At 40.5% G+C, this 21,963-nt stretch overlaps 2 protein-coding genes and 1 non-coding gene across 3 annotated transcripts; all 3 read left to right on the forward strand.

The window, feature by feature from the left end:
* scpp1 (secretory calcium-binding phosphoprotein 1) lies at positions 1-9,293 on the forward strand. Its single transcript, XM_071406987.1, has 9 exons — positions 1-205; positions 557-611; positions 746-796; positions 1,159-1,227; positions 3,062-3,091; positions 3,391-3,432; positions 4,659-4,709; positions 4,849-4,914; positions 7,861-9,293. Exons 1-9 carry the CDS (start codon positions 141-143, stop codon positions 8,437-8,439), a joined length of 1,008 nt encoding a protein of 335 aa, XP_071263088.1. The 5' UTR covers positions 1-140; the 3' UTR covers positions 8,440-9,293.
* A 2,266-nt stretch (positions 9,294-11,559) lies between these two features.
* On the forward strand, positions 11,560-11,633 carry trnai-aau (transfer RNA isoleucine (anticodon AAU)). Its single transcript has one exon. It is a non-coding gene; the product is annotated as a tRNA-Ile (tRNA).
* Positions 11,634-12,023: 390 nt separating this feature from the next.
* Positions 12,024-20,878, forward strand: LOC139578880 (TNFAIP3-interacting protein 2-like). Its single transcript, XM_071406988.1, has 6 exons — positions 12,024-12,837; positions 13,927-14,232; positions 15,895-15,984; positions 16,413-16,754; positions 17,076-17,198; positions 19,070-20,878. Exons 1-6 carry the CDS (start codon positions 12,475-12,477, stop codon positions 19,214-19,216), a joined length of 1,371 nt encoding a protein of 456 aa, XP_071263089.1. The 5' UTR covers positions 12,024-12,474; the 3' UTR covers positions 19,217-20,878.
* The last annotated feature ends 1,085 nt before the right edge of the window (positions 20,879-21,963 follow it).

Raw genomic sequence — 21,963 nt, forward strand, 5'->3', positions numbered from 1 at the left:
ATGTTAATTGAGGGTTCTGGTTAGTATATAGCCCTGTCTGTCTCCTCAACTCACCACATCCACTTAATCCCGCTCTTATTGTCTCAACATTCAGTGGGATAGTAGTGCCTGGCGTTCCAAACTACTACTGTACACAGTACATGGACCATTGGCAGAGTTGGGTTTACAGCTACAAACATCTGATTCTGGAAGAACTGGGGAAAAGGTAAAGGACCGATTTCAACACATACACAATACACAGGTTTAGCACAGAATTTATACACTAAAGTGTATATAGTTGTAGTATATAGAGTGGATATAGCTATAGTATATAAAATGTATATGAAAAATCTGCATGTGGGAAATGAATTGCACTGCCTAAGCGACTGTCTCACTTGTTTGGGTTGGCAACATTTTTATGCTTTTCTTTTAACAGCACACCTAGGACAATTATTGATGGTTTTATTCAGACGCTTGATACATGTTATTTGAAATACAAAAAATGATTCCAGTAGGCCTAATGCATCAATCCACAGTTACTAAAATCAACAATGTTAATATTCTGTGTTCATTGTAGAATGAAGATTACAATAGTGATTTTTTGCTTGGTTGGGGCGGTTTATGCCAACCCAGTAAGTACCCTTGTTTTTATTGAACAATCTTAATTTATTCACAATAAAATGTAAATGATGAGATGATATAGATTTAACACATCAGACTTTTGTGTTATTTTGTGTTCTCCTACTGTATTTGTTTCTTTTGACAGATTCTGTACAAAGTTATTTTGGAGCAGAGCGAACTGGAATCATCAAACATGGTAAGTGCTATCAAAACAAGCAATCAAAAGTATCTGCAGTTTGATTATTGTGTTTCGGTGTGGGTCTGAAAAATGCACACAAACGCAAGCCCGTTGACTGCAATCACGTTGTCAACCTCCACCGCAGTCCAAGTCAGAAAAGCTGACAGTTACGGTAGTTCATCATTCCTGTGCCAAACCTCAAGTTTAGATTGTATATCGAGGTAGAGGTCATTGCACTGTATACACCCATATTTATCCCTACAATGAGTTGTTTGGGCAATGGTGGACTTGTTAAGATTTGAAATAAGCATGATGATTGTTGATGCTGGCACAGATTGTCATTAAATGCATTGCGGTTTTCTGTTGGCATTGTGTTTCAGAATCAAACGCAAAGGTTAAGTTCATCCGCCTCACAATCTCCGGATCAAAGTGACACTTCAGAGCTCAAGGTGGGTTGAATGGAATAATATTAAAATGTCACCAGGTGTAGAATGTAAAACATACAATTGTAAGTGTATTGGCGAAAATCAGAATAGGTCTTTATCTAACACATATCCGTTACACTTTATAATTACTTGCATGAGTAAGACATTATTTATACTTTTTAAATATTCAAATGTACTATGCTTATTAATTGTAATACATATACAGTGGGGAGAACAAGTATTTGATACACTGCCGATTTTGCAGGTTTTCCTACTTACAAAGCATGTAGAGGTCTGTAATTTTTATCATAGGTACACTTCAACTGTGAGAGACGGAATCTAAAACAAAAATCCAGAAAATCACATTGTATGATTTTTAAGTAATTCCTTTGCATTTTATTGCATGACATAAGTATTTGATACATCAGAAAAGCAGAACTTAATATTTGGTACAGAAACCTTTGTTTGCAATTACAGAGATCATACGTTTCCTGTAGTTCTTGACCAGGTTTGCACACACTGCAGCAGGGATTTTGGCCCACTCCTCCATACAGACCTTCTCCAGATCCTTCAGGTTTCGGGGCTGTCGCTGGGCAATACGGAATTTCAGCTCCCTCCAAAGATTTTCTATTGGATTCAGGTCTGGAGACTGGCTAGACCACTCCAGGACCTTGAGATGCTTCTTACGGAGCCACTCCTTAGTTGCCCTGGCTGTGTGTTTCGGGTCGTTGTCATGCTGGAAGACCCAGCCACGACCCATCTTCAATGCTCTTACTGAGGGAAGGAGGTTGTTGGCCAAGATCTCGCGATACATGGCCCCATCCATCCTCCCCTCAATACGGTGCAGTCGTCCTGTCCCCTTTGCAGAAAAGCAGCCCCAAAGAATGATGTTTCCACCTCCATGCTTCACGTTTGGGATGGGTTCTTGGGGTTGTACTCATCCTTCTTCTTCCTCCAAACACAGCGAGTGGAGTTTAGACCAAAAAGTTATATTTTTGTCTCATCAGACCACATGACCTTCTCCCATTCCTCCTCTGGATCATCCAGATGGTCATTGGCAAACTTCAGACGGGCCTGGACATGCGCTGGCTTGAGCAGGGGGACCTTGCGTGCGCTGCAGGTTTTTAATCCATGACGGCGTAGTGTGTTACTAATGGTTTTCTTTGAGACTGTGGTCCCAGCTCTCTTCAGGTCATTGACCAGGTCCTGCCGTGTAGTTCTGGGCTGATCCCTCACCTTCCTCATGATCATTGATGCCCCACGAGGTGATATCTTGCATGGAGCCCCAGACCGAGGGTGATTGACCGTCATCTTGAACTTCTTCCATTTTCTAATAATTGCGCCAACAGTTGTTGCCTTCTCACCAAGCTGCTTGCCTATTGTCCCGTAGCCCATCCCAGCCTTGTGCAGGTCTACAATTTTATCCCTGATGTCCTTACACAGCTCTCTGGTCTTGGCCATTGTGGAGAGGTTGGAGTCTGTTTGATTGAGCGTGTGGACAGGTGTCTTTTATACAGGTAACGAGTTCAAACAGGTGCAGTTAATACAGGTAATGAGTGGAGAACAGGAGGGCTTCTTAAAGAAAAACTAACAGGTCTGTGAGAGCCGGAATTCTTACTGGTTGGTAGGTGATCAAATACTTATGTCATGCAATAAAATGCAAATTAATTACTTAAAAATCATACAATGTGATTTTCTGGATTTTTGTTTTAGATTCCGTCTCTCACAGTTGAAGTGTACCTATGATAAAAATTACAGACCTCTACATGCTTTGTAAGTAGGAAAACCTGCAAAATCGGCAGTGTATCAAATACTTGTTCTCCCCACTGTAAATGTTTTTATAACTCTTTTCTTATAGAGCTCTGAAGAAAGTACCTCAGAGGACCAAGTAAGTTCATCTTTTTAAAAAAGGCTCATTATTTTCTGCTCAAAAGTATTGACATTACAAGCAATGCCTAAATATATCTGGGGGCGTATTCACACAGCGTTTCAGAGCAGTAGTGCTGATCTAGGATCAGGTCCCCATTGTCCATGTAACCTTATTCAATAGGATCTACAAGACAAAACTGATCATAGATCAGCATACTCTGAGACGCTTGATACGTACGCTTGATACAGACGCCCCTGTTCTCCTTAATCAAGTGGCTCTAATCTTTAATATTCAATCTGTGTTAAATTGCGTTTCAGAGTTCAGAGTCTGAGTCCGAATCATTGGAATCCAATTCAGAGGTGAGTGACAACAACAGTATTCCTACTCCAGTATTATCCTTCCCACTTGAAAAAATACTATATTAATAACTGGGTGGTTCGAGCCCTGGATGCTGATTGGCTGACAGCCGTGGTATAGCAGACCGTATATCATGAGTATGACAAAACATATATTTTTACTGCTCTAAATACATTGTTAACAAGTTTATAATAGGAATAAGACACCTCGGGGTTTATGGTACATGGCCATTATACCACGGCTAAGGGCTGTATCTAGCCATTCCGAGTCGCATCCTGCATAAGAATACCCCTTAGCCGTGTTATATTGGTCATATACCACACCCCCTCGGGTCTTATTGCTTAAGTATACTATGGTATAAATACTATAGTATTCACTGTAGTGTTTACTGTAGTATACTGTAGTATTCACAGTAAAATATAGTATAAACACTGGAGTAAAAGAAAACTGTAGTATATACTATAGTAATTAATGTAGTGTTTTTGCAGATTGTAGTATACAGTACTGTAGTATTTACTGTAGTATTTTTGTGGACTGTAGTATACTGTAGTATTTACTGCGGACATTAATATAGTATTTACTATAGTGTTTTAGTTGTATTATCTTTGACATAGAAGTGGAGGCTTTCTCCTTCAGGAAACCTACTGGAGAAATACTAAAAGAACACATTTTCCATAACCTGTACGCAGGTAGGACTGGGGTCTGAACGGATAGTTCAGAGCTTCTGCTCTTTTCTATAACCTGTAGAGAACACAATATATGGTCTATACTTGGCATGTAGGTTTCTCACTTATGCGTGGCATAAATTGCTATATGGGGAGGGGAATGGGCAGAGTAAATGCAAATTAAATACTGTAGTATAAAAAGTGCAGTATTTTGCACACTGGTGTTTTTGCAGACATTACTGTAGTATTTACTACAGAGCCTTTTTTGCAGATAATACTGTAGTATTTACTATAGTATTCTACAGTATACTACAATGTTGTATAGTAAGTACCATAAATGATTGAGGGACACTACAGTGTGTAGTATAGTATTCTACAGTATCCTACAGTTTGCTATAGAATTCTATAGTAAGTATTGTAGTATTCTACCGTAAACTGTAGTATTGTATTTAATGTAGGTTGTTCTGGTTGTGCAAATACTAGGGCTGTTAGTCGATACAAAAATAAATACATTGAAAAATACCTCCTTGGTCCATTTTGTTGTAATCTGTTCCCCTTCACAGTCTTCCGAGAGCCATTCTTTGGAGAGTGAGAGCCAATCACTGGAGGACAGGGTAAAGATCCTCAGATTTACATAATTTCACAGAGTGCATATCAAAACAATAAAATGAGAAAGATGCAATCAATTTACAATATGTCAGGAAAATGGCGATGGTTGCATTTACTGTATCTTCTGTTGGTTTGTTTCAACAGACTGACTCCAATGCTATTGGGGATACAAGAGACAACAGCCAAGGCAGTGAAGAAAACGTTCGAAAGGTTAGTCTTGCACTTGTCATAATATCCTGTGTCCTGTTATGTCATATACTTATAATAAGAACGCATTTTTACACAATACTAAGCCTGTCAAAATCTTAATTTGACATTTATATTTTGTCTGCACAAAGCACTTACTACATACAGTATGTGCTTACGAGTCATTTACAATCTACTAGCTCATCAGAGGAAGGCTCAAAAAATTGCCAAAGACTCCAGCCACTCAAGCCAGACTCTTGACCCTGCTACCGTCTGGCAAACGGTACCGGAGCATCGGTTCTCGGACCATAAGGCTTCGAGAAAGCTTCTACCCCCAAGCCATAAGACTGCTAAAATCACAGGAGGCTGCTTAGGGGAGTACAGCTCATAATAATGTCTGGAACGAAGTGAATGGAATGGCATCAAACACCTGGAATCCATGTGTTTGATGTATTTGATACCATTCCACTAATTCCACTCCAGCCATTGCCATGAGCCCGTGCTCCCCAATTAAGGAGCCACCAACGTCCTGTGTGTTAAATAGCCAGACTGCTAAAATAGCCAATGAATGGTACCCAAACAATCTGCACTGACTCTATCTTGCACTGACCCTACGCACACTCACTACACTATACATTGACACCATATACACACATTTAATCACACACTCTACAATGTCACTCCCACACAAATCCCTCACACCTTCAAACATTACAGTACATACGCACACACACACACACACACACACACACACACACACACATACATAACACTCACACACGCATACCGACACAACACAAACATACATACACGCACGCACATTCACACACACACTTTTACACTCATAATTTGCTGCTGCTACTCTGTTCTTTATTTTATTCTTATTATTATCTATCTGGATTCCTAGTCACTTTACCCTGCCTTCATGTAGATACAGTATCGACCTCAAGTACCTCGTAGCTGTGCACATTGATCTGGTACTTGTACTCCCAGTATATACCGTGCATTCGGAAAGTATTCAGAACCCTTGACTTTTTCCACATTTTGTTAAGTTACAGCCTTATTCTAAAATGGATTATATAAAACATTTTTCTCATCAGTCTATACAAAATACCACAAGATGACAGAAATACCTTATTTACATAAGTATTCAGACCCTTTGCTATGAGACTCGAAATTGAGCTCAGGTGCATCCATTGGATCATCCTTGAGATGTTTCAACCTGTGGTAAATTCAAATAACTGGACATGATTTGGAAAGTCACACACCTCTCTATGTAAGGTCCCACAGTTGACATAGCATGTCAGAGCAAAACCAAGCCATGAGGTTGAAGGAATTGTCCGTAGAGCTCCGAGACAGGATTGTGTCGAGGCACAGATCTCGGGAAGGGTACCATAACATTTCAGCAACATTAAAGGTTCCCAAGAACACAATGGCCTCCATCATTCTTAAATGAAAGAAGTTTGGAAACACCAAGATTCTTCCTAGAGCTGGCCGCCAGGCCAAACTGAGCAATCAGGGGAGAAGGGCCTTGGTCAGAGAGGTGTACAAGAACCCGATGGTCACTCTGACAGAGCTCCAGAGTTCCTCTGTGGAGGTGGGAGAACCTTCCAGGAGGACAACCGTCTCTGCAGCACTCCACCAATCAGGCCATTATGGTAGAGTGGACAGACGGAAGTCACACTTTTAATTTAAATTTTTTAGTTTAACCTTTATTTAACTAGGCAAGTCAGTTAAGAACAAATTCTTATTTACAATGATGGCCAAACCCTAACACGGACGACGCTGGGCCAATTATGTGCTGCCCTATGGGACTCCAAATCACAGCCAGACGTGATACAGCCCAGGATCGAACCAGGGTCTGTAGTGACGCCTCTAGAGCCTTAGACCGCTGCACCTTAGACCGCTGTGCCACTCCACAGTAAGAGGCACATGACAGCCCGCTTGGAGTTTGCCAAAGGCACCTGAAGGACTCTCAGACCATGAGAAATAATATTCTCTGGTCTGATTAAACCAAGATTGAACTCTTTGGCCTGAATGCCAAGCATCACAGTAAGGATCGCTGCTGGAGACAAGACGCAGGCACAGGGAGTGAACATTTAAAAAACCACAGACAGGAACAGAATACGGACAGCGTCTGGACAGTGAAAACGGAAATGACAATAATGCTGACATGGAGATGAAACAGAGGAAAGACAGATATAGGGAAGTGGGGCTGGGGCGAAGGTTCACCTTCCAATAGGACAACAACCCTAAGCACACAGCCAAGACAACACAGGAGTGGCTTCGGGACAAGTCTCTGAATGTCCTTGAGTGATCCATCCAGAGCCCTGACTTTAATCAGATCTAGCATCTCTGGAGAGACCTGAAAATAGCTGTGCAGCAACGCTCCCATCCAACCTGACAGTGCTTGAGAGGGTCTGCAGAGAGGAATGTGAGAAACTCCCCAAATACAGGTGTGCCAAGCTTGTAGCGTCATACCCAAGAAGACTCGAGGCTGTAATAGCTGCCAAAGATGCTTCAACAAAGTACTGAGACTGAAGACTTATGTAAATGTGATATTTCTGTTTGTTTTTTTATAAATTTGCAAAAAAATCTAAAAACCTCTTTTTGCTTTGTCATTATGGGGTATTGTGTGTAGATTGATGAGAGAAAAAATGTACTCAATACATTTTATAATAACACTGTAACGTAACAAAATGTGGAAAAAGTCAAGGGGTCTGAATACTTTCCGTATGCACTGTAGCTCCATTCTTGTGTATTTTATTTTATTCCACTTGTGTTAGTTACTATTTTTGAAACTCTGCATCGTTGGGAAAGGTTCGGAAGCAAGAGTTTCACTGTACAGTCATATTCGGCGCATGTGATCAACAAAGTTTGATTTGATTTAAAATGAAGGATTACCATTCTGTATGAACTGACGACAACCAACCATTATTTCACCCATCTGTGTCTTGTCCACTTCTCTAGAATTGGATCCGAGTGTTTGCCGTCCGAGTCTTGAGTGCAGAGAACAACAGCAGCTCTGAGGTCAAAGGGCAGCTGGACCTACCCACTAATCAGGGGGCAGTGAAACAGAGCACACTCTCTCCCACCGCCTTGACAACCAACCACAGCCAGCCTGGCGATACAGTTCAGAGCAGCGCAGCCTTGGCATTGGTAGAGAGCTTCCTCAAAGCCTCTGGTTCTCTCAGTGAGACCAGTGTCAGCATTGATACCAGTGACGTCAGTACTGTTAACTTTGACATAAGAGACACAAGTAACATCAATGATACCAGCGATAGTAGCGAAAGCAGTGAAAGTAGCGAGAGCAGTGACACTAGTGAGAGCAGTGATAGCAGCAATACCAGTGAAAGTAAAGAGAGTGATACCAGTGAGAGTGAGGAGAGACACCAGAGCCAAGCTACAGACTGCCAGAAGGGTGTGCACAGCACTGCCTGTGACAGTGAGGAATATTTCTTCCAAGATATAGGTGACGATGGTCGTTATCCAATGGATGATTTGCTCATGCCTGAAGAGGAGCATAGGGAGTTGAGTTTACGAAGATAATGCTAACATCCCCCATTTGACTGTATCAGGTTGGATGCATTTCAAATGAAGCAAGGGGAGGGAGTACAGTGTAGATCAAGCAATATAGTATGACATTGACTTCTATGCTTTGTTTTGATGTTGGCATGAAATAAAACGGAAAATAAATTGTTACAGAAATATAGGTTTAAGTGTTGAAGTAGATGGTTTGAAGTCATGGTTGCAAATATTTTTCCTATTCATTTGCTTTTTTCACTCATTTTCACATGAAGAGTTTAATTCCAAAACGCTATATATCCATTTTCAGAAATGTTGGTAAATTATCTTTTATTGTTTATAGAAATTATGATGGAGATGGATGTGTTTTTTCACTTTCTAATTATGGCATGGGGTTGGTCAATGACAGACATGTATTTGTTTAGAATCTATCACTTGATGGTTTCATTTCAGAGACAAATAATCGTGTTTTTTGGCAAAATGCTGTCACACCCTGATCTGTTTCACCGGTCTTTGTGCTTGTCTCCACCCCCCGCCAAGTGTCACCCATCTTCCCCATTATTCCCAGTGTATTTATACCTGTGTTCTCTGTCTGTTGCCAGTTCGTTTTATCCGTCGATCCTACTAGCGGTTTTCCCCTTGCTCCTGTCTTTTTCTATAGTTCCTGTTTTATAGTTTTCCCGGTTTTGACCATTCTGCCTGCCCTGAGCCTGAGCCTACCTGCCGTACTGTACATTGTCACACCGCTGCCTGCCTTGACCCTGAGACTGTCTGCAGTTCTGTCCCTTTTGACTCTGATCTGGATTACTGACCTCTGCCTGCCCTTGACCTGTTGTTTTGCCTGCCCCTGTTCTAGTAATAAACTTTTGTTACTTCGACACTGTCTGCATCTGGGTCTTCCCTAAAACATGATAAATGCTATATATTTGCCTCAATCTCAGATAAATAGGTAGTAGTTCTAGGTTTTACACAGTCAAATATAACAAATATCTACTTTTTTTTAATAAAGAACAGTACAAATTATACATTTGTGACATCAATATATATACAGTACCAGTCAAAAGTTTGGACACCTACATATTCAACGGTTTTTCTTTATTTGTACTATTTTCTACATTGTAGAATAGTAGTGAAGACATCAAAACTATGAAATAACACATAGAATCATGTAGTAACCAAAAAAGTGTTTAACGAATGAAAATATATTTTAGATTCTTCAAAGTACCCAACCTTGCCTTGATGACAGCTTTGCACACTCTTGGCATTCTCTCAACCAGCTGTGGGAACTCCTTCAAGACTGTTGCTTTTCCAACAGTCTTGACGGAGTTCCCACATATGCTGAGCACTTGTTGCCTTTCCTTCACTCCACTGTCCAACTCTTCCCAAACCATCTCAATTGGATTGAGGTCGGGTGATTGTGGAGGCCAGGTCATCTGATGCAGCACTCCCTCACTCTCCTTCTTGGTCAAATAGCCCTTACACAGCCTGGAGGTGTGTTGGGTCATTGTCCTGTTGAAAAACAAATGATAGTCACACTAAGTGAAAACCAGATGGGATGGTGTATCGCTGCAGAATGCTGTGGTAGCCATGCTGGTTAAGTGTGCCTTGAACTCAAAATAAATCACAGACAGTGTCACCAGCAAAGCACCCCCACACCATCACACCTCCTCCTCCATGTTTCACGGTGGGAACCACACATGCAGAGACCATCCATTCACCTACTCTGCATCTCACAAAGACACAGCGGTTGGAACCAAATATCTCAAATTTGGACTCATCGGACAAAAGGACAGATTTTGACAGATCTAATGTCCATTGCTCGTGTTTCTTGGCCAAAGCAAGTCTCTTCTTATTATTGGTGTCCTTTAGTAGTCATTTCTTTGCAGCAATTTGACCATGAAGGCCAGATTCACGCAGTCTCCTCTGAACAGTTGATGTTGAGATGTGTCTGTTACTTGAACTCCTGTGGCGGTCCTCATGAGAGCCAGCTTCATCATAGTGCTTGATGGTTTTTGCGACTGCACTTGAAGAAACTTTCAAAGTTCTTGAAATGTTCCGTATTGACTGACCTTCATGTCTTAAAGTAATGACGGACTGTCGTTTCTCTTTTCTTATTTGAGCTGTTCTTGCCATAATATGGACTTGGTATTTTACCAATTAGGGCTATCTTCTGTATACCACCCCTACCTTGTCACAACATAACTTATTGGCACAAACGCATTAAGAAGGAAAGAAATTCCACAGATGTACTTTTAACAAGGCACACCTGTTAATTTAAATGCATTCCAGGTGACTACCTCATGAAACTGGTTGAGAGAATGCCAAGAGTGCACAAAGTTGTCATCAAGGCAAAGGGTGGCTACTTTGAAGAATCTCAAATCTAAAACATATTTTGATTTGTTGAACACTTTTTTTTAGCACATGATTCCATATGTGTTATTTCATAGTTTTGATGTCTTCTCTATTATTATACAATGTAGAAAATATTTTAAAACATAAAGAAAAACCCTTGAATGAGTAGGTGTGTCCAAACTTGACTGGTACTGTATATATATATGTGTGTTGTATTTGTATTTTGTTGTATTTTATGTATTTTACATGCAATTTTCGAATTGTATTGCACTGTAATGAGAATGGTATTGATATTATTGTGTAATTTATCTAATAATCACTGATTAAAAATACAATGAATTACCAATCCATCAGTTTTCTTGCATAAACTTAACTGCATTAAAATGTATGGAGTAAAAAGTACATTATTTTCTTTAGGAATGTAGTGAAGTCCAAGTAAAAGTTGGCAAAATAGAAATGGTAAAGTAAAGTACAGATACTCCAACAAACTACTTAAGTAGTACTTTAAATTCGTTTTACTTTAGTACTTTACACCACTGGCCTTCGGCAATTATTCTACCCATGGCCCCCACAGTGCCTAGAAAATTGTGACGAGCTGTTACCCACTCAGATCTTACTTTCTTTAGGGCAGTGGCCTACATCGACACGGAAAATAAATTTGACATTGGTAACCGATTTTGTTACAATGGTATCATGATTTGTTACGCGTCGGTCCGTTGTTACAATATATCATTACGAACTTGAAGAGTGAACGCATGTTATTTTCTGTTTTACCAATAGTATGTCTCATCTGGCCGGTTAGCTCAGTTGGTTAGAGCGTCGTGCTAATAACGCGAAGGTCGCGGGTTCGATACCCGTACTGGCCATAGAGTTTTGGCTAAAAGCCCTACATTGGGCTAGATAGGTTTGAGGTTGAAATGTCTTTGCCTACGGATAAACTCATTTATCACATAATGTTGAATACAACATCTGGTTTGTAAACAATTGAATTAAACACACTAGATTAGGGCTACATATATTCATTTCATGAAATTTATCGGAATTGTCATTCATTCAGGAAAATAGAGCTACCGGCAACTCATTTACATTCCATCCGATAAAAGAGTTGCTTCACGGATTTTTACCAAGGCGGTTTACTCAAGCAAAGGCCGTCTGTTTAGAAAACGTCAAACCAGAATTGCATGATCTGTGGATTTACGCATGTCACAAGAGGGAGGTAACGTTAGCCTACTATGTTACCGGAAAAGTCGTACGCATGTGCAAATAGTTCAAGCAGCTGCGTTTTTTTATTTTGCTCCCGTCAAACTGTGTCAATTTAGTCCAGTGTCCTTTATTGTTAGAACATTTATTAAGGAACGAAAGCATATCATTTAGATTGTTACTGGAATGGATGATTGATCAACTCGGAAAGGAGTTGTCAATTTACCCGACGTTGTTAAAAAGTAAAGTACAAGAAAAATCCACCTATTGTGTAGGGAAAGTCCCGCTTGGAAATCCCCTGTAATTGTCGGAATTATATATTTCCAAATTCAGATGAGCCACATCCTTTAGGCTACATAGTTGACATCCTCCTCAGTCTAATCTTGAAGACATGTTGCAAAACCTACGAACACAAACTCTATCGAACTAATAAACAGAATAATTTCAGAAGCTGATGGAATATTGAAGATTTTTCCCCATCCCATCTGTCAGAAGCAACAGTGATAAATGACCTCTGGAATAAGGAACATGACTGGAATAAGGAACACGATGGATGTCGATTTGGATAATGATACGCTGAAATCAAAAATACGGAGCTGCCATACATTGACTACTTTCTACCACGAAACTCGGCTGGAGATTGACACATTAAGTAAGAAAATCAAGAAAAGGGACAATTTAATCGCAGATTTGAAGGCTAGGTTAGGCAAATACGAAAATACCTGTATCAATGTGGAAGGGTATGACCCTGTTGTCATAGCACCGGCCGAATCTTTGCTGGAAAGTTTATGCAAAGAAATCTGCAAACTGAAGCAAAAATTGAAAGACACAGAAATGAATGCGGTTCAGCAAGCAGAGTTGAGCCAACAAGTGAGTATAATTTACTGTATGTTATGTGTTCTTAATGTGTATCAGGTGCATTTAATGTTTAGGCTAACCCTGTGAAACATAGTTGTGCTTTTTAATATTAGGTTATAGCCCTACTTAATTTCAAAGTCAGCTCTGCAAGTATCCTTTAGGACATAAATACACCATGACAGCGCAACACACAAGGGGTGGAACAGTGGCAAAGGTACCCACAGGACAAACAGAATAATATTAGTCTGAGGAGAGATTAAATAGCATTAATACAACAAAAATTATTCTAAACACACCTTTAGTATACAAAGTTAAACAGATGTATTTTTTCTTCATAATAAGCAGGAGTAATATTCTTAGATCAGAATGACAGCAGACTGTATTTCTATCCATGTCACTAAAGACTAACAGAAACAAAAGACAAATTTAACTAGAATTGCTTATCTTTTCTCCCCAACCCACAAAGAGGTAACATGTAGATATACACATTTACTTTCAAAGCATACACACGAAACACACCATAGTAGCAATAAAAACTAAATATAAACTGAGGTACACTTGCGACATGTACTGAGAGTAATATTGCTTGTACTGGCAAGTACAATATTGCTTGTTTCTTTCTTTCATTTTCAATTTGCACATTATGAAAGCAGTGTAGTTTAGGTCTACCGTAAATGGTCTTCTCTGAAAATAGCCACTAGCCTACACCATTTGAGATAACCCTAACCCTACCCTAGTTCACAACTGAGGTCTATTGGGAAGACTATTAGTGTAGGCCAAACCTACCACCAAACTTGCCAACCAGGCTTGATAAAAATGTCCCTGCTTCAAAACCACCTTGCAGTACAGAGAGGATGTTGCTATAGCAAAAACCTCTCTTTTTCCATTTCAATGTGTACAACTGCAGCGGTGCAGGTGCCAGTGTTGTTTCGCCTTAACTTCACAAAACATACACATCTGTGCCAGATAAAAGTCACAATTCAATACAATAAAACATTCCAAAAAACTATATTGTCCATTAATAGTTTTTTAAAGTATCTTCTGCATTTGACACACATTTGACACTGAAGCCTATTCTATTATTTTCTCCCACCCCTGAAGGAGATACAGAGGTTGCAACAACTGCTGAGGGAGATGGAGCGAGAGCTGGAGAGTGTGACCCGTCAACCAGACCACGAGAAGGACCAGGATATCCAGAGGCTCCGCTCTGCCCTGGCCGAGAGGGACCGTGCCCAGGCCACCCGTGCCGTCCTGTGCACCTCGCTGGCTGGAGAGGCCGACCAGCTCCGGGGCCAACTGGGAGCCACAGTCAGGGTGTGTCAGGAGTTACTGGGCCGACTAGAGAGAGAGAAGAAGGGAGGAGAGAGAGTGACGGAGGAGATGAAAATGCAGCAGAAGGCAAAAGAGGTGTGTATGAAGGTTGTATAATTAAGCAATAAGGCCCGAGGAGATGTGGTATATGGCCAATATACCACAGCCCTTAGCCGTGGTATATTGGCCATATACCACAAACCCCAGAGGTGCCTTATTGCTATTGCTATCAGCATTCAGGGCTCAATTCACCCAGTTTATAATAAGTGCGTAATAGCATAGTTATCAAGCACTTTTATCCAAGGCAAATTATAGTTAACCCCTTACACTCGTGGGAATTGGCCTATATAGATAGGGCTAAATTGAAATGTTTCTTACAGAAGAAATATGGAAAGCACATGCATAACCATGGTAGCAATCAAAGGGGAACAGTTTGGAGATTATGGGAGAAAAAAAATATTAGACTAAAGGGTGAGGACAAAACAGTTAATCTGACACAAGACTGAATCCAAACATTACACTGTTGATTTTATGTGCGTTTTACATTTACTGTACTTTTTGCCGCAGTTGTTGAATACGAAATCTGAAAATGCTCTGGATACATTCAGTAACATGATAAGAACATTCATGGTAAATTTGGGGTAGGTGCAACATAAGACAAAGAAATGACATGTGAGAGGTCTAACTGGTGTCTCCATGTGGCAACACACCTCTCCAAAGTGTGCACAGTTCCTACGTAATTGTACATTCAAAAATTGTCCATTATAAATCGCAATCTGGTCAGGTGGGCATAATTTGAAAGCGTATTCTATTGCTAGCTAAGTTACGAAATACAATCTTACAGTGTTAGGCAATTCAGAGAAGCAAATAGTCATTTTGGTGCGACTATAATAGAATCACGAGGGCATTCAGATGCGTGTTCCCTGCCCAATTTCGGCACAATACGCCATGTCATCTTGTAACTGCACATCAAGCGATCATAATCGTTGGCACTGTATATTACATGAGTTTTATGATATGGCATGGGGAAGTGCACATTTGAACTAAGGGGTGTTTGGCTTGCTCGTGTGACATCAAAGTGGTAGTATAATCCTCAATGTCTCATCTTTCAAAATACATCGAGTCCTCTTCATTTACAGCATTTCCCTCACTCAGACAACAACATTTGCGGGAGAGATGTGGGTAACTTATTGTCACGCGCGGTGTGCAAGTTCAGTCAAAACCAGTACTGCGCTGGGAAGCAGAGACCTTGCGTTTTGACTTCACATATAGCATGTTACTGTACAGCCACTGCGTTCCAATTTAGGCATTTATCATCACCTAAATCTGCTATTTTGAACCTGTAGACGGGTACGAGTGTAAAGAGCTAACTCATATCCACAAACTGTGTATATACTGAATGTTATATTCAGTATATGTGGCCTATGCGGGAATCGAACCCAAAATCCCACAATCCTGTGGTTGCAAGCACTAAACTCCAACTGAGAGAGGAGAACAGCAGTAGCTACATCCGAGCTACAACCCCATCAGCAAATTATGTATTTTCAATGTCTTGTGCTCACTGGGAAGAGCTTATTCACTGTAACTGTCTTTCAAAACTAAAAATGAAAGCAATGAAAGAGAAGTGTGTACTAAAGCATTTGGAATCTCTGTCTCTGCCATTATGTGCTTTTCAGCCAAGTTATTTGTGTTTGTTTCTGTTGGATTTCTAAATGGATAGTATCATTTTGAGCTCTTGTTTCCCCTTTTCATGGTCAGATATTGGATTATACGGAAGCTGGTCGCGTTGACATTCGAGTCAGCAAACTCCAAGAAGAGAACCAAAAGCTAACGCAAAGAGTGGCATATGTAAGCAGGAACACACTGTAGAAACCCCATTCTACCCACATGAAAAAATACTATAATATACTATGGTATTCACTGTAGTGTTTTTGTAGACTTTACTGTAGTATGCACAGCAGTGTTTTTGCAGACTTTAGTCTGAATACTGTAGTATTGAATATACATGACTGTAGTATACTGTACTATTTACAGTTTATTAAAGTATGAATACTATAGTAAAGAAACTGTAGTACACATATACTGAAGTAATTACAGTAGTGTTTTTGCAGACTGTAGTTATCCAACATTGTCATAGCATATGGGCTATCAGAACCAAAGTTGAACAGCCTTCTGTGTGTGTGTTTGTGTGAAGCTGTGTGTGCACAAGTGTGTGTACATGTTTGTGACTAATGTCTCCCTCTTCCCCTCCCTCTCTCCCTCCTTAATTTTCCCAGGTGGAAGGTCTAAACTCCAAATGGCAAAAGTATGACTCGAGCAGGGAACAGTATGTGAGGTACCTGTGTCAGAAGCTGAATGAGTCTAGTGCCCTGGCTGTTTCCTCCAGCCCTGATCCAGGTGTGGGGCATAGGTTAGGGCACGGACCTACACAAGAGCCTGGGCCTGGCCTGGGCTTGTTCCCAGGGTTGGCCTCAGCCAAAGCTGGGTTGCTCCAGCAGGAGATAGCCAGGCTCAACGGCCTACTGGAGGAGAAGTTGGGGGACTGTGGGAGGTTGGGGAGAGAGCTGGATGAGAGCATGAGACGATACAAGGACCGCATCCAGATGCTAGAGCAACAGGTTAGTGTGGTGTAGGATCGTCTGACTCCTCTCTCTTTCAATTTCTCTTTCTTTCTCTTGTCTCGCTCACGTTCTCTATCTTTATTTTTCTCTTTCTATCTCTCTGTCTGTTTGTCCCTCTGTCTCCCCACTCTTGCTCTCCCTCTTCCTTCTCTTTCTCTCTGACACGCACACATGAATCACACAGCAGTCTTTTAAGAAAACCCCATTGAATCAGAAACCTCTCTCTCACATACAGTTCCACCCTATTCAGTTGAATCAGAAACATATCCCTCTCTCTTTCTCACACACACCCTCACCCTTTCCCTCTCTTCTTCACAGGTTCTCATCTACACAGATGACTTTAAGTCGGAGCGGGCAGACAGGGAGAGAGCGCAGGGCAGGATCCAGGACCTGCAAGAGGAAGTATCTCGACTACAGGAGCAGCTACACACACAGGCACAGGTAAGGCCACACACACATAGTCATTACTAACATACATTACACACAAACATGTTACAGGAGTAAAATAAATAGCCATGAAAGGAAGCTTTTATGTCCCTCCCCTATTTGCCATTTCTTGAGAATTGATGATACAATGACGTTTCGACAGACATGTTCTTCATACAGTTCGCTAACGGCTAATAAGATACAGTATTTGTATTTATTAAGGATCCACATTAGCTGTTGCCAAGGCAGCAGCTACTCTTCCTAGAGTCCAAACACATTAAGGCACTTACATTGCATATAAAGCAAAGATAAAATAGTACATCATAAAACATTATTACATATCTACAATACAAAATGTATAATACAACAATATTACAATGTACGTGTGTGTAAAGTGGGTGTGCTAGCTCTTGTGTGCGTATGCGTGTGTCTGTACCTTTGTGTGTGTCTCTTCACACTCCCCGCTGTTCCATAAGGACTTGTTTTTAAAATCTGATTATACTGCTTGCATCAGTTACCTGATGTGGAATAGAGTTCCATGTAGTCATGGCTTTATGTAGTACTGTGCGCCTCCTATAGTCTGTTCTGGACTTTGGGATTGTGAAAAGACCTCTGGTGGCATGTCTTGTGGGGTATGCATGGGTGTCCGAGCTGTGTGCTACTAGTTTAAACAGACAGCTCGGTACATTCAGCTTGTCAACACTTCTTACAAAAACAAGTAGTGATGAAGTAAATCTCTCTTCCACTTTGAGCCATGAGAGATTGACATGCATATCATTAATGTTAGCTCCCTGTGTACATTTAAGGGCCAGCCATGCTGCCCTGTTCTTAGCCAATTGTAATTTTTCTAAGTCCCTCTTTGTGGCACCTGACCATACAACTGAACAGTAGTCCAAGTGAGACAAAACTAAGGCCTGTAAGACCTGCCTTGTTGATAGTGTTGTTGAGAAGGAAGAGCAGCGCTTTAGACTTCTCCCCATCTTAGCTACTGTTGTATAAATATGTTTTGACGATAACAGTTTACAATCCAGGGTTACTCCAAGCAGTTTAGTCACCTCAACTTACTCAATTTCCACATTATTCATTACAAGATTTCGTTGAGGTTTAGGTTTTAGTGAATGATTTATCCCAAATACAATGCTTTTAGTTTTAGAAATATTTAGGACTAACTTATTCCTTGCCACCCATTCTGAAACTCACTGCAGCTTTTTGTTAAGTGTTGCAGTCATTTCAGTCGCTGTAGTAGCTAACGTGTATAGTGTTGAGTCATCCGCATACATATACACACTGGTTTTACATGTCATTAGTAAAGATTGTGAAAAGTAAGGGGCCTACACAGCTGCCCTGGGGAATTCCTGATTCTACCTGGATTATGTTGGAGAGCTTTCCATTAAAGAACAACATCTGTGTTCTGTTAGACAGGTACCTCTTTATCCACAATATAGCAGGGGTTGTAAAGCCATAACACATATGTTTTTCGAGCAGCAGACTATGATCGATAATGTCAAAATCAGTACTGAAGTCTAACAAAACAGCCCTCACATTATTTTATCATCCATTTCTCTTAGACAGTCAGTCATTTGTGTAAGTGCTGTGCTTGTTGAATGTCCTTCCCTATAAGCGTGCTGAAATTCTGTTGTCAATTTGTTTACTGTAAAATAGCACTGTATCGGGTCAAAAAAGTTTACTAAGGTTTTGTAACAGGCTGATTGGTCAGCTATCACATTAGGGAACAACAAAGAGCACTTCCCTAAAATAATAATAATGCTATAGTGATCGTTTTATTTGTGTGGAGTGTTTCATACATTATCCTCAAAGTGCTACTATGTCTAGTTAGGCTATGGGAAGGAACACTTTTACTCATGATCATCATTCATTTATTTCAGAGCCCTACTAGAGATGCCAACTCCACGTGCCGAGTCCATAAAGGACACCGGATCTCCCCACGCATGAGCACTGACTCGGCCGAATCACTGCTGAGGAACAGGGCCAATCCACCTGTGACAAAAATTAAAAGCGGGCGTCAGCTGTAATTAGCACCCAGTCCCACCTGGACAAAGTGCCAGAGTTCGTCGGAACTCCAATGCCCAAGATGACATATGATGACACATGCGGTGGAGTACCTCAAACACTGCATGGAGTGTGTCAGGCTATGAGCTCCGACGTGAAGTTTCCCCTAGGTACAGCTATAGGATCATTTTCCGTTCCCCAATCCAAACCATAAAGTGGGGAAAATGCTAAACTGACCCGACATCTAGGGGCAACTTTGCCCTACTGAGAGTTACTGCCCCTCCCACCCCACGGGGGTGTTAAGACAAATATCGCTAACTGACGATAATTGAGCACTGAAGAAAAAGCACTACATGCACCCTAAGAAGGGTTGGGACCGGGGAGCTTAGAAAACTGACTAGTTCAACTGGGTTGTGTTCATTAGGCACTAAATGGAAGAAAATGTACTGAAACAGGGAGGTACTATCTGGACTTCAGACGCTGCCATGCTTTTTGGTTGTTAAAAGACAGAATCTAATAAATTATCGATGCAGAGTTGGAGTGTCAGTACTAGCTTGGTGGTCGTAGTGGGAGAAATAACGGTAGCACTTTATTTTACAGTACAGAAAATACCAGGTATTTACCAGGATACTACATGGTAAAATGATAACACAGTAGTGACTTTGAATTATCTGTTTATTTATTTCGGATTCGTAACAACAAACACCACTGGCCACCATTTGAATGGGTTGAGTTCCTTGAAGGAAATACCAGAAAGTACCCATTGTTACCATATAATTTCCGAGTAAATACCTGATAAATACAAGTGTAAAATATTTTTTGGTGTAATACCTTTGGTTTGGCAAGATGAAGCGATTTTCAGTGCAAACCCACTCATGTTTGACTACATGATCCATATGAATTATCACATGATACCGCATGGGTGTGTTTCTGTGTGGAGATGGTTGATTGCGTGGTCTGTAGAAAATCTAGATGGGAAATTGGATGTTAATTACGATATTTGAATGTCACATACCTCAATTCAATATTCCGGCATCAAATTGTTAACCTGTTGCACTTTCCTAACCAGTTTACCAAAGTAGTCGTTAATGCACATATTTCTTTTTTTGATTTATTGGATTTGAAATACATAAGCTTCTTTCTGGTTGAAGATACTGTAATAACGTTGTCTGTTGTTAGCATGGTGCTATTTGTTGTACTGTATATTTTGATGTTGTTCACGTTTTGAGTAAGTAATCTATTTTCAATTTAACCTATAGATGTTGACCTATGATATTTGTGCCTGGAAATATGTATTCACAGTATTATATATGATTGAATATGTATTTGCTATTAGTGGGGCTTTTTCAAATTGGCAAATCTTTATAGTGCTGTGTCAAAATGAATATCGCCATCGTGTTTTGAGGTGTCGTCTGAATCCTGGTACACCTAAGCAGGATGTTTCCCACATCCTGGTAAGACAAGACAGTGTGGGAGACAAATTCTCCACAACATGGCAACCTTAAAAAAAGTGCCATTTCAGATCTGACATTTGAAACTACATTTGGAGAAATGACCTCCGAACTGACACAAGTTTTATTTTTCTAGAAGCCATTGATTTATAAACATCAAAATGTGATGATCTGTTTTAACCTGTTTAATTGAAAGGATATTTTTGTAATAAAAATAAATGTTGTTTGACCAATCATGTGGAGTGTTTGTGATACAAACCAGACAACATCTCAGCTTGAGGAACTTTTGTTGGATCTTAGTTTGCTTGGTGGATAACTGCCAGTCAAGTAGTTTGGGGTGCAGAGTCAGGAGGAGTGACAGTGTGAGACAGCGAGGGGCTCTGACCGTAGATAAACCATTGCGACTCAGGTCCCACAGGATGTGTGTCTGTGTGTGTGCATTTGTGTGACTGTGTACTTCCTTGTCTGACTGTGTGTTTGTACACACTTTGGAAAACCCCTTCCCAGAGTAGCCTGAATGGGCACGCTGTCCTGTGTGTCTGTTCCACATTCCCAGCTGTCCTGTGTGGCTGAAGTGAACACAGCAAGTGGACTAGAGACCAGTGAGACAGAGGCTCTGGTTACATCCTGCTCCTAACTTCTGATTTGGGATCAGTTGTCTTCAGACTAGTTCTCAAATCATTTTGAGTTACAACACAACAAGTCCAGGACCAGAACAACACAACAAGTCCAGGACCAGTTGTTACGGGTATAATATGGCCGCAGGGAACTGGACATTCCCTGTTAGAAAGTAGTTATTTAAAGGGGAGGCAGATGAAACACCAAACAAGGTGTGTGTGTGTGTGTGTGTGTGTGTGTGTGTGTGTGTGTGTGTGTGTGTGTGTGTAAGTAGCAGATCACTGGATCATTAAGCTCCATTGTTTTTAGTTTTTATTTAGTGGGTAGATCAGCTTTAATATTGCAGAGCTCCATTGTTATTGGAGTCCCAGTTTATAGCAATCTTGAAAGCGAGACAGATCCATGTCACACTGTTCTGTGTTCTGGTATTATTTGAACACAATTTAATTATTTATCAATTCAAAGAGGTATAGATGTTACTTTGTTTATTGTACCTTTGTTTTTTCTATATTTGTATTGACGATTTAGCCTAATGTATTATGGCTGATATTGATAGTGTATTATGACTGCCTACGGAGGATTATAGTGTCACATACAGTATATACAATATGGTTTTAAGTCTGTAATAGGTATTGTGTGGTGTAATATTGTACAATAACACAATAGAATTCTAAACTCTAAACTTCTAAACTCTAAAAAGT

Source organism: Salvelinus alpinus, chromosome 6 (assembly GCF_045679555.1).
Source record: "Salvelinus alpinus chromosome 6, SLU_Salpinus.1, whole genome shotgun sequence".
NCBI classification, from domain to species: Eukaryota; Metazoa; Chordata; class Actinopteri; order Salmoniformes; family Salmonidae; genus Salvelinus; species Salvelinus alpinus.

Bases quoted from the DNA above. Each gene is read 5' to 3' on its own strand.
- scpp1 (XM_071406987.1), top strand. From the start codon at position 141: ATGGACCATTGGCAGAGTTGGGTTTACAGCTACAAACATCTGATTCTG. The intron at 797-1,158 runs GTAAGTGCTATC...ATTGTGTTTCAG, and splicing joins AACTGGAATCATCAAACATG to AATCAAACGCAAAGGTTAAG. The intron at 1,228-3,061 runs GTGGGTTGAATG...CTTTTCTTATAG, and splicing joins GTGACACTTCAGAGCTCAAG to AGCTCTGAAGAAAGTACCTC.
- LOC139578880 (XM_071406988.1), top strand. From the start codon at position 12,475: ATGACCTCTGGAATAAGGAACATGACTGGAATAAGGAACACGATGGAT. The intron at 15,985-16,412 runs GTAAGCAGGAAC...TAATTTTCCCAG, and splicing joins TAACGCAAAGAGTGGCATAT to GTGGAAGGTCTAAACTCCAA. The intron at 16,755-17,075 runs GTTAGTGTGGTG...TCTTCTTCACAG, and splicing joins TCCAGATGCTAGAGCAACAG to GTTCTCATCTACACAGATGA.